The sequence below is a fragment of the Dendrobium catenatum genome, unplaced genomic scaffold, assembly GCF_001605985.2.
Source record: "Dendrobium catenatum unplaced genomic scaffold, ASM160598v2 fragScaff_scaffold_1497, whole genome shotgun sequence".
Classification (NCBI taxonomy): Eukaryota; Viridiplantae; Streptophyta; class Magnoliopsida; order Asparagales; family Orchidaceae; genus Dendrobium; species Dendrobium catenatum.
In genome coordinates this window covers 22,289-34,507 of record NW_021319959.1, presented here as the reverse complement: position 1 = coordinate 34,507, position 12,219 = coordinate 22,289, and the positions used below count along the sequence as shown (strand labels likewise).

The 12,219-nt window shown below is 38.3% G+C and overlaps 2 protein-coding genes and 1 long non-coding RNA gene across 3 annotated transcripts in view; all 3 read right to left on the bottom strand.

The window, feature by feature from the left end:
* Positions 1-308: 308 nt before the first annotated feature.
* On the bottom strand, positions 309-5,018 carry LOC114581077. The gene is made up of 2 exons (XR_003702870.1): positions 4,764-5,018; positions 309-711 (listed from the first exon to the last, which is right to left on the bottom strand). It is a non-coding gene; the product is annotated as an uncharacterized LOC114581077 (long non-coding RNA).
* A 3,497-nt stretch (positions 5,019-8,515) lies between these two features.
* Positions 8,516-9,295, bottom strand: LOC110106054 (uncharacterized mitochondrial protein AtMg00810-like). The gene has a single exon (XM_020835783.1). It carries the CDS (start codon positions 9,293-9,295, stop codon positions 8,516-8,518), a length of 780 nt encoding a protein of 259 aa, XP_020691442.1.
* A 1,972-nt stretch (positions 9,296-11,267) lies between these two features.
* Positions 11,268-12,219, bottom strand: part of LOC110106055 — a 4,471-nt gene continuing 3,519 nt past the window's right edge. Inside the window, exon 2 of the mRNA XM_020835784.1 lies at positions 11,268-12,016. Coding sequence (XP_020691443.1) covers positions 11,268-12,016 — 749 coding nt within the window. The remainder of the gene's footprint in view (positions 12,017-12,219) is intronic.

The window sequence follows — 12,219 nt, the reverse complement described above, 5'->3', positions numbered from 1 at the left end:
CGTCATTTTTCTTTCAGCTATTTTCTTTTAAGGTGACATACTTCTTTAAATATAGCATATTCTTTTTTTTACTTCGCCTTATACTTTATCACATGCTCCAACATTTATGTGTAAGTCATCTTTCAATCTATTAACATCCCTAGAAACTCACTTGTTACAAAATTTAAAAATTAAGTAAACAAATATCTTATTTGCATGTTCTCCTAACAGTTCAACTTGAGTGTCATATTTATAAATTAAATCTTTTCGCCTTGTGCTATCACTCATTGTAATAAGCCAAAAAAAAAAAGAATAGGAGAAACATTCAATAAAATAAAAAATAAATTTAATAGTAAATTACTTAAATAATAGTATTAGAATACATAAATCCACGCTAGAATGTCATGACAAAATTAACCATTGAGTCAACGACATATCCATCACTTTTTACCTTAGCAACACTGCTGCAACTGCATTCCATGAACCAGACGGTACAAAAGTGGGATATCCAATGCCACTAATCTGTTTTCACGTTGGCAGGCACTTCAATTGCCTCTTTTGTATCCAGGTTTTCTCTTGAAGCTTTTGGCATGTCATGTTTGCCTTCTGCCTTACAATAGATAACCTTCAAAACATCATTTACCAAAAAATCATTTTCGAAATGTTTGATTCTGAATCCTCTTATGCAATCTGTAACCTTGTTTCATCACTACTAGTAGAAACCAACAGCCCCTGCATTCCATACTAACAATAGATAAATCAGAAAAATCAGCATCATAATCAAAATGATCTGTTCGACTCTGAATCCTCAGACGCATCTATAGTATAGAGGTCCATTGCTAATTCTGCATCACATCAAGACAACTCTTTTCTCTATCACCTACAACTCTACAAGTCGTGCCTTATTAGCAGCAAAATGCCACCATGATGTTTGCATCCTTAAATTGGAAATCTTCCAGCAAAGGTCTGCATACTTGAGTTAGAGAGAACCATGTTTTTCCTCAACAAGATCTTCTAACAGGATTAGCACATTTTTCTCTCTACCTCAGCCTCCGATTTAGGCTTCGTTTAGGATGGCTTTCTTGCTGCTTCTTAAAGCAACTTCTTAGTTCAATAATTAACTTTTTTGTACAAGAAAACTGTTTTAAGAAACAACAAAAAATTCGTCCCAAACGAAGCCTTAAAGAAACAGAACAGATGACTATCTGCAACGGATGACTATCTGCAACTACCAAACCAACTCTGCTTATTTCAAAACAAGTTCCCACCTTCGCCAGGTTCTGTTACATATTCCCTAACGTGAGTTCCATTGTTATTTACACTAGAAGTATCAGATGGCTGAGAATCAGAGAAGTTAGTTTCTACGGCTATCAAAAAAGCTCGTTATTTGGGAACAGCGCATGTTGAATTGAACACGAACAGATATTTGGTGCTCTAATTTTGAAGTAGTCATACGCTTAAAAAAGCTCTATTCTATCGTGTACTGCTCGTATGGACTCGAAATAGTTATTTATTTATAATGTAAGATATTAAATAATTTATTATTAGTTTTTCTTACTTGTTATTGAAACGCTTTCACAAAATTAATCATTTAGAAAGGCATCTTTCAGTACTCCAAAATAGCACATGAAAATAAAAAAATAATAATAATGAACCTCACATATTCCGAAACTGGTGTAGCCTCTTTCTTCTTTGAGTCTTCAACAAAAAGATTATCACCAGTTGTAAATTTAACTGTACTTTTTTAATCCTTAGTAAGATTTTCTCTTCTGAAAGTCCTAAAAATTTACTTGATCCATCAGGGCCATTACCTTAGGATGTGTATCATGCTAAAAAAGTCTTATGAGTAATGCTAAACAAGTCTTATGGGTAATTATGCATATTTTCAACTCAGATCAGGAAATGTAAGCCAAGATGTGTTTGTTGACCTACAAAAAAGCACCTATAACATCTTCAAGAAATACAGCATACAATGCAGAGCAAGGTTTATTCAACTATCTGCAGTGGTTAATGCATCTTGAAAGATGTAAATAAGGGTTCACCCATACTCAGTGACAACTATTCATCAATTTAAAAAAAAACAAATATGTCCAGAATCGTTCTTACTTTTCGAATAACCTTAGCAGCAAAAGATGTCAAACCCAAACCCTAAAACCCAATGAGCTATCCTAATTGATATATCATCAAAAAATTATCTTGATCTGGCATGAATCTCAAGGAAAAATTGAGTTGAAAGCTTCCAAAACTAAATTTGGGACCATCGAAACACCGATTCCAACAAACTTACAGTCGAGTTGAACGTCTCAAAAATATGAACCCAACTACGCCAAATTCGACTCCGTCCGAGCCCAAATTGGTCCAAATAGAACACCTGAAGCCCCTTTGGAAAGTTCAAACCATAAATTGGATGACCAAATGATTTCCAGACCAGACATGCTTGTACTTGAATCGAGCGGCTCGATGAGACGAATCCAAGAAGCCCAAGATCGTCAAATTCTGATATCATTAAGACATTCAAATGCCTAGTAAACGGTCCACGATCAAGGAGATCAATATCGGTCGTCCATTCAAACCACTCCTAACATACCCTTAATTTACCTCCTATTTACTGGTCATGCCACTCTCAGAAAATTATAAATAGAAGGAAGAGAAGAAAGAGAGAGAAACTAGAATTCTCTTGCCACCAGACTCCTCATCGACCACCGTTGAACCACCGACTGCCGCCGGATCTGTGGCTGACTTATTTTCCTTTATCGTAGTATAGTGTTGAGGGCCCAAATTATTCTAACCACTCCCCCCTGTTTTTCATAATAAACCTAAAGCCAATAGCTCCCATAGGTTTCTTTTTAAGAAATTTTAGCTTAAATATCCTACTTTTTGGGATGCCTTGAACGCCTCCCTTTCTCACTCTCATTCAGGAAATCCTATTTTTTGCTCTTTACTCGAAGAGCCAATCACTCAAGAAGGCCATTAAAAGTAAATCATGGGCATCCTCCAATCACTTAACATCCAACATTTCAAATCTCCAAAAGCAGCAATATATGATTCTTCAGCAAATTCAATTGGATCCACTAATCATGAGCTTAAGTATAATCAGAAAAATATAAATTGTCTTCTCTCTGCCTCTTATCCCTCCTGGTCTTCTTGGGTGCTTCAAAGATCTAGATTCAAATGACTTTCTAGTGACGAGGATGATTTGCAATATCTATATAGCAGAATTAAATCAAGGAAAAATTCTAACCATATCAAAGAAATTTCAACTGCTGATGGTCAAATTTCTTAGCAAAGTGAGATTTGCAATGCAATCATTAATCATTTTAAAGGACTTTTCAATTCTTCTAGTAGGTGTCTCGAAGATTTATCCTTCATTTTGGCTGGGAAAACTGCCCCCTAACACCTTCTTCCATCTCTCATTGCTCTTGTCACTGAAGATGAAATCAAATCTATTATTTTCTTTGCTTCCCAATTCTCTGTGCCTAGTCTAGATGGTTTCAAATTTGAATTCTATAAATCAGCTTGGGGTAGCATTAGCTACTGTGTTTACAAAACGGTTAAACATTTTCTTTTCTAATGCTTACTTGCTAGATAGGGTTAAAGCAACTATTTTATGCACAATTCCTAAGAGTTCTCATGCATCCAATATTTCATATTGCAGGCCTATTTTTTTATGTGATACTTTCTATAAAGTTATTGGAAAGATTCTTACTAATAGATTGAGCCCGGTTATACCCCATATCATCAATTTAGCTCAGGTTAGCTTTATTCAAGGTAGAAGCTCTACTAACAACAATTTGCTTGCTTCTGAGTTGTTAAGGAATTTATCTACTCCTGGTAGCAAAAAGCTTTTCTATGTCAAATTAGATATTTTTAAAGCTTTTGACATGGTTTCAAGAAATTTCCCTATTCAAAAAGGTTCAAATAGTTTGCCGCCTCTTTTGGTCTCACGGATTTAAACCTGTATTTTTCATATTAAATTTTCCATTTGCATCAATAAGACTTCACAAGGTTATTTTGCATCTAATTCTTTCCTTAGACAAGGATTTCCATTATCTCGTTATCTCTTTTGCATTGTGATGGATGGGTTGTCAAACTTTTTGGATAATCTTGCTGAACCTAATTATTTTACTTTTATGAGTTGGGAAGCAACATAATTCTCATCATTTATGCACGGATGATCTCCTCATTTTTGGTGAGAGCTCCATGAATAATGCTTCTGTGCTGTTGAAAATTCTGAAAGATTTTGGAGCTGCTTCTGCTCTCTATATTAATCCTAGGAAAAGCTGCATTTCCTAGTGAGATTTTAAGTATTTTCAATGTTGAATTGACTTTCAAGTACTCGGGCATTTCTTCAAAGAGGCTTTACATTACTGATTTCCAGCCCTTCTACTCACAATTTACAAACAAAGAACCAGATGACGTGCACAGGTAACAATGCCTTCACCTATCGTCCAAAGCCATATCTTGTTACAAATCCTGAAGTCAAAACTACAGGACAATTTCACCCAAATACAGCTTCAATGATGATGTCAAAGAAGCATATTTTTGACCAAAAGCCAGAATTTTCTTAAGAAGACTTCCAGCCTCTAACACAAGGGACGGATCTAAATGCCATAAACTAAAAAGTACCGTTCTTTGTGGAAAGACAACCAAGCCCTAATAGCGGGCCGGTCGACCGCGTTTCATCCTGCTGCAGTGCTACAAGTAGCAAAGCAACGTAGAAGCATCACGAATGGGTTTCAATACCTGGATCAAACAAAGGGTGTAAGAAATCAGGGGAACGATACCTGAGAACTGTCTATTCTCTCTCTTCCTCGGGTCTCCGCCAACGCGATCGTATGCTTCCCTGGCCTCACCCTTCTATTCTTCTTGCGCTTTCACGTTTACCATCAACGACCTTTAAGCGATTACCAGGCCGGCAACTCCTTCCTTGCACAGTTTTCTTGTCTGTCGCAGCTATCCTGTTGCTTCTACTGATTTCCCGCTTTCCTACTACTGGCTCGCCATCTTCTTCCCGCTACTTGCATATGACTTTATATATGCCAGTGAACTCAGTCGACATTATGCCAATCAAAACCAAGATATTACTATGTTGCCCTTAGGGCATCTCCAACCGAACTCCATGTCATTATTTTCCAATCGAACGGCAAAAGGGATGTCATTTTCTCGTTCGTGAAAAGTGCGATATCAATATTGACGTCACACTATTCACAAATGCATTTTTGGCGAAAACAAAGAAAGCGAAGGGGGGAAAGACTTGCACGTGTGGTTGAGAAAGAATATACACATAATATTTTTTTTATGTTAAGAAATAGAATTTGGTTGAAAATGAATTACTATATTTTGAAGTATTATTGCAATTTGGAGTGGAAAATGAGTTTTTTGGTTGGAGATGATCTTAGTTGCTACCATTTCTGGTTCGGCTTCTGGCTATTGTTTTGTGCGTCGTGTTCTAGGTCCAGTCTTCCTACTGATTTAGGGTGATTCAAATTTTAAATTTTAAATTTATTTTACTCAAATAAAATTGACTTGAATCCATGTGATTAATTTAAGCTAAATTTTTAATTGATTTAAATAAATTCAATTAATTTTATTTAAAATCATCATTTATGATTATTAAATTTATTAAAAATATTTAAAATACAGAAATAATGGAGAACTTCTGTGATTTTTGTATCCGAAAAATATAACTTGATAATTTTATCTAAGCACATTTAAAAAAAGAAAAAATTTGGAATAATTTTGTATCCATTTTGCTTATATATTTGAGAGAGAAGATATGATTAGTTTCAATAGAATAATAAATTTGCAACTAAAATATGCTCTGATTAGATCAATTGTTTGATATTCCTACCGCTGGATAATAATAGAAAATTTTGGTTCTCATACGTCGTCATGAAATCATCTTGATCGGGCACGAATCTCGAAGCAAAAACCAACCAGAAAACTTCAAAAATTAAATTCAGGAGCACCTGAACTCCGATTTCAGCGAGCTTATAGTCAAACTGAGCGTCTCGGAACTATGAACCCAATGACACCAAATTCAACCCAATCGAGCCCAAATGGGTCCAAATCAAGGACTCGAAGCGCTGTTGGAAGGTTCAAACCACAATTTGAGTTACCAAATGGTCTTCGATTTTAACGAACTTATACTCGAATCGAACGGCTCGATGAGACGAATCTAACGAGCCCAAGATCACCGGATTCCGACATCACTAAGGCCCTCAAATGTTCAACAAATGGTGAACGATCAAAGGATTCAATATCAGCCGTCCATTCGGCCACTCCCTATTTGCCCATGATCTCACACCTATTTACGTGCTATGCCACTCCAGAAAAACTATAAATAGACCCCTCAATCCTCATAAGGGAGGAGGGAAAGCCAGAAAAAGAGAAGAAGAAGAGAAGAGCGAGGAGAATCAGCTCCCCCTCGACCACCGCCGGAGTTTTTCCCGCCGCTTAAATACACCAGAATTCTGCCGGAATATTCGGGAGACGCCAACGTTCTGCAAAACTTTGTTTCAATTCAGAAGAAAATTATTGTAATCTGATCGTCCTGACTTTTGGGACGGATTAGCTTCTTGTAATTCACGCAGTACTAGTGGAACTTTTTCAACTGGGCGCGGCCCCGTGGTTTTTCCCTTTTTAAGGGTTTTCCACGTAAAAATCATGGTGTTCATTTTTTCCTTTCCTGTTTGCGTGTGCTGAATATTCGTACAACGCTCGGACGTGAAATTACAAACTCTACCGCCGCATATATTCTAGCCCGCAACAGGTTCTTTTTTTTTTTATAATCTCTATAGAGAATAGAATAGAAAATTTTCGTTCTTAAATAGAAGGTTGATATTATTTAAAAAGTTTATGTGATTGATATATGAATAAGTTGATGGCTTGAAGTTGAACAGATTACAATATGGTGCTTATAATATTAATTTTCTCTTTGAAAGAAGGCATATATTATAATCTTTATAATTATTATATAAAATTTTTATTATTTATGAGAAGATTTTGCTCAAATTATTTCATGAAATATAAAAATAATCTTTCATTCCTTATATTTTCGTACTTTTAGAAAATTAATTGTTAGTTTAAGTAAATTTCATAAACTTGTTTAAGTAATTATATATATGTTTTTTTATGAATTATCATTGATTTCCTATTTAATTGAAGTAAAAAATAAATATGGACATTTTTTGTCTTTTAAAAAATAAAGCATATACGCGAAAATTTTAATAAAAAATATATTTATATTTATATTTATATAGCATATGTTTTATAGATTTAACCAAATCAACTCTTTTTTTTTTTTAATAAAGAAAAGTAAGTGAGAGTATGCTTGTCAATAAATGAGCTGTTCCAACAATCAAATCAAAACAAAAATCTAATTTTTTTTTTTTTATATATATATATATATATATAATCTATTTAAATGTGTAAAAAAAAAAAGTTGAGAGAGCTTCGGCACCAACCACTCTTACAAAACAAACATCAACTTTCTAAAACAACTGTACAGGACATCGACCCAAAATGTCACTGTTAACGGCCATTTCGCCGATAATTGCGAGCATGGGGCCGTCGGCAAGAAGTCTCTTTCTCGAGTCGGAAAGTAGGTCCGTCCACAGCCGTACGCCTATTATATTGAACATGATTGTATTGAATTGTGAATTGAATTGTTGTGACACAATTACGAGGCAACACCTTTTTATTTATTTATTTATTTTGGACATTTAAGTCATTTAACACAAATTCACACACACAACACAGACAAATAGACTCTGGAACATAGATCTCTTAGTTGAAAGCCTAAGCTCTCAACAAATAAGCAAAGGAGACCTGTGTACGAGGCAACACCTCATTTATGTGAATTGTCTAATAGAAGAATAAGGAAACAATCTCATTTACGTGACAGTCTGAAAAAAAATAAGGTAAAGTTTATTATTTAGATGCCATATTGTAAGCGAAAGCTTAAAAAGGAAATTGAGTAAAATGAAAGGGAAAGATATCTGGAATTATATCAGAATGTATAATACAGGGTTGAGCCTTGTTATATAGGCATATAGGCTTGAAATGGAACCGTACATCAAGAATTGGAAATGACATAAATGTAAACCAACTATTGGGACCTAATTCCACCTGTACACATATGCTAACATGCCCCCTCAAACTAATCATCCTTTGAACGGATGTTTAGTTTGTTTCGTAAGTGGAGAAAACGTTCTTTGGGTAGAGATTTGGTCAGTATGTCTGCTATCTGATGGGCGGAGCTGATGTGAATGATATTGAGATCGCCGGCTTTGATATGATCGCTAATGAAGTGATAGTCGATCTCTACGTGCTTTGTCCGAGCGTGGAAAACCGGGTTGTTGGCGAGAGCGATGGCTGAGGTGTTGTCGCAGTGTAGAGGAGTCGGTCCGATTTGAGGTATGCGAAGTTCGGCCAGCAGCCGCCGAAGCCAGATCACTTCGGATGTTGCAGATGTGATCGATCTGTATTCAGTTTCGGTTGACGATTTGGCGACCGTGACTTGCTTTTTCACGGATCAAGAGATGATTGTATTGCTGAGAAAAGTGCAGAACCCGGTAATTAACCTTCGATCCGAGTTGTCTGCAGCCCAGTCTGCGTCGGCGAAGGCACGAAGCTGTAAGTCACCTGGATCTATTGGAATGCCGAGATCGGTAGTCCCTTGGACATAGCGGAGCAGACGTTTGAGTGTTTGGAAATCATCAACAGATGGTTTGTGCATGCGTTGACAAATGTAGTTAGTAGTGAATGCAATATCAGGTCTAGTGATAGATAGGTATTGAAGCGAACCTGCAATTTTTCGGTACAGCTGAGGGTCGGAGAATTCTTCTGTGCTGGCAAAGCCAGTGGAACGTTTGAGCGACATAGGTGTGAGAGCAGCTTTGCTGTTGTTGAACCCGACTGATAGAAGAAGTTGCTTGGCGTAGTGGGTTTGATTAAGGAAGTAGTCTGTTTTTGTTTTGGCAACCTGAATTCCTAAAAATAGAGATATGTCACCTAATTGTTTGAGATTAAATTTGGAATGTAATTGACGTAAAAGATGTGCGATTTGAGACTTATCGTTTACGGTGACCAATATGTCGTCGACGTATATAAGTACAAACAGCCTCGTGTTGTCTTTTGCGTAGATTAGTAAAGATGGGTCAGCCTTGCTAAAGATGAAGCCGAAGGCTTGTAAGGTCGTTGTGATTTTGCTGAACCACTGTCTTGGAGACTGTTTAAGTCCGTAGATGGACTTGTGGAGCTTGCACACGAAGTCCGGATGTGTAGTGTCGTCGAACCCTGGTGGCTGCTTCATATAGATATCTTCTTGAAGATCTTCGTGGAGGAATGCATTCGATACGTCGAGTTAGAGAATGGACCATTGTTGATGAAGAGCTAGTGTGATTAGAACACGAATTGTCATCATTTTGGCGACAGGGCTGAACGTGTCAGTGTAGTTAATGCCGAATTCTTGAGAACATCCAAGGGCGACGAGACGGGCTTTGTATTGAGAAATGGTGCCGGAGGGATGACGTTTAATCCTGAATGTACACTTGCAACCAATGACCGGTTGGTGGGGTGGACGGGGTACAAGCGACCATGTAGATTGGTTCTGAAGAGCCTGGTGTTCTGCGGTCATTGCTTTGCGCCAATGTTCATGTTTGATCGCTTGAGCAAAAGAGTTAGGAGGTTCTTCGAGTGTCGAGATGGCCGAGAGATCGAAGATCTTCTTTGGTTTGGTGATACCCGTCATAAGCCGTGTGTTCATTTTGTGTGTTCTAGCTTGCGGAATTGGTACAGATGCAGGAACGGTTGGACTTTGTGTCCTGGTTGGAGAGGGTGCTGGATGAGGATTTTGTTGAGTGATGTTGGTGTTTGGTTGAGGTGGAGGTTTGGGTAGGTTGTGGATCGTTGCAGAGGCTGGGGTAAGAAGAAGTGGTGATTGATGTAATGGTTGTGGAGTGACCTGTCGCGGTGGATTTAAGTTCTGAAATGGAAAGATACTTTCGCAAAACGTGACATGTCTTGATATATAAATTCTGTTAGATTGAATATCGAGACATCTGTATCCTTTGTGGGTAGTGGAGTATCCGATAAACACACATTCTCTGGATCTCGAGTCGAGTTTGCTGGAGGTGTAGGGCTTCAACCACGAAAAACAAAAGGCATCCGAAGGTTCGGAGATGCGAATATGAGGGGTGCCGTCCATGAAGCAGAAAATAAGGACTGTTGGGAGTTGTAGCTTTGCTTGGTATGCGGTTTATAAGGTAGTGAGCTGTTGTTAAAGATTCTGCCTAGAATTTTTGTGGAAGACTTGCAGCGTGTAGAAGAGTCCTTGTTATGTCGAGAAGATGTCTGTGTTTTCTCTCAGCCATACCGTTTTGTTCGAGAGTATGCGGGCAGCTGAGTTGCCGAGTGATCCCTTGTTCGATAAGATAGTCAGTGAATTGTTTGCCAGTGAATTCGCCTCCGCCGTCGGAGCGCAGGTTTATGATATTGCTGTTAAACTTATTGTGAATAACAGTGCATAAATTTTTAAATTTTGACAAAAATTCAGATTTAGCTGTCATCAAATAAAGCCAAGAGTTTCGTGTAAAATCGTCAATGAAAATCACATAATATCTATAACCGTTCATAGATTGACAAGGTGCCAGACCCCATACATCCGCATGAACAAGCTGAAATGGTTTATTGCTAACAGACGAACTACTAACAAAAGGTAGTTTATGAGATTTAGACACTTTGCAAGAAATACAAATGTTTGAAGAATCAGAAAAATTGCGTAAATTCGGAATAAAATGGACAAGAGACGAGAGAGATTGCTGGTTCGGATGCCCAAGACGAGCATGCCACAGAATATCGTTGCGATGCCGAACGTGAAGAGCAGAATTAACGAATGCAGTGGGGGCTTGAATTTGATACAGCCCGTTATGGTTGCGACCACGAAGAAGTTGCCGATTGTCATGAGAGTCCTTAATCACAAAACCATTAGCGTCAAAAAGGATTGAAATCTTGTTATTGGTTGTTAGTTTGTATATTGATAAGAGATTATGAGAGATAGAGGGAACGTGTAAAATATTGCGAAGGTTTAGCTTACGAGCGGACTCCGGTAGAGGAAGAAGTCCATTTCCAGTGTGTTGGATAGGAATTGTGCTACCGTTTGCCACCGAAACCAAGTCGAGCCCATTGTAAGAGGATGTATTTGTCAGGTTGGAGAGATCTGGAGTCAAGTGAAAGGTGGCTCCGGAGTCAAGAATCCACTCCGTGTTGTTCGAGGACGGTTGTTTCTACGTGTAGTATGCTCTGGAATTCGTCGAGGATGAGGGTACATATTGAAGATTGCATCTATTCCAGTAGTTGGGCGCAGTGTGACCAGTCTTGCTGCATATTTGGCATATCGGTCTTGGAGTGTTAGGTGGATTTCGAAGCTGAGATGGATTGTTGTTGGAATTGGACTGCCCGTTCTGGTTCTTTAGTTGTGATCTGTTGAAGCGGCCACGGGTAGATTTGTTCCGAACAGACATCAGTGTCGTATTGTTTGACGGCGGGTTGAGATCTTTGTAGTTTTCTTGCTGAATATTTATCTCTTCGCTGACTAGAAGAGAGTAGAGAACATCCAAAGAGATTGGATGCTGAGAAGTTCGGATTGCTATCTTGAAGGGATTGTAGATGGCTGGAAGTCCGTTGAACGTATAAAGGATTATGTCTTCGGTGTCGAGCGTGGAACCAGCGGCAGCGATGTTGTCAACTAGGTTCTTGATTTGAGTTAAGTATTGTTGCATAGTCTTGTCTTTCATTTGAACCTGATGGAGTTCGTTCTTAAGCTGGATCACCCTGGATCGATTTGTTGGTTGGAGTCGTGTTTCAAGAATCAACCATATCTCATGGGCGGTAGATAAAGTGATCACATAGGGAAGAACGACAGCGGAGATTGTAGAAAAGATTGCGGAGATGAGATTCCGATCTATGAGATTCCATAGACGGTGATCATTCACGGCGGAGACGGGAGGGCACGGGTTTGTGCCGTTGAGGCGCCCTGTGAGACCTCGTTCCCTTACTGTTCCTCTCTGATTTGGATTTTCCTCTCAGGATCGTCCAGGACGATTTGAGATCGTCCAGGCCGATCGGCACTGTAGAAAATATCGGCCTGCAGATAGTTCTGGGAACCGTCCAGGACGATTTTTCTGGTCTGATCGTCCCGGGACGATTTGGCGATCGGCCGGGCCGATCAGACAAATG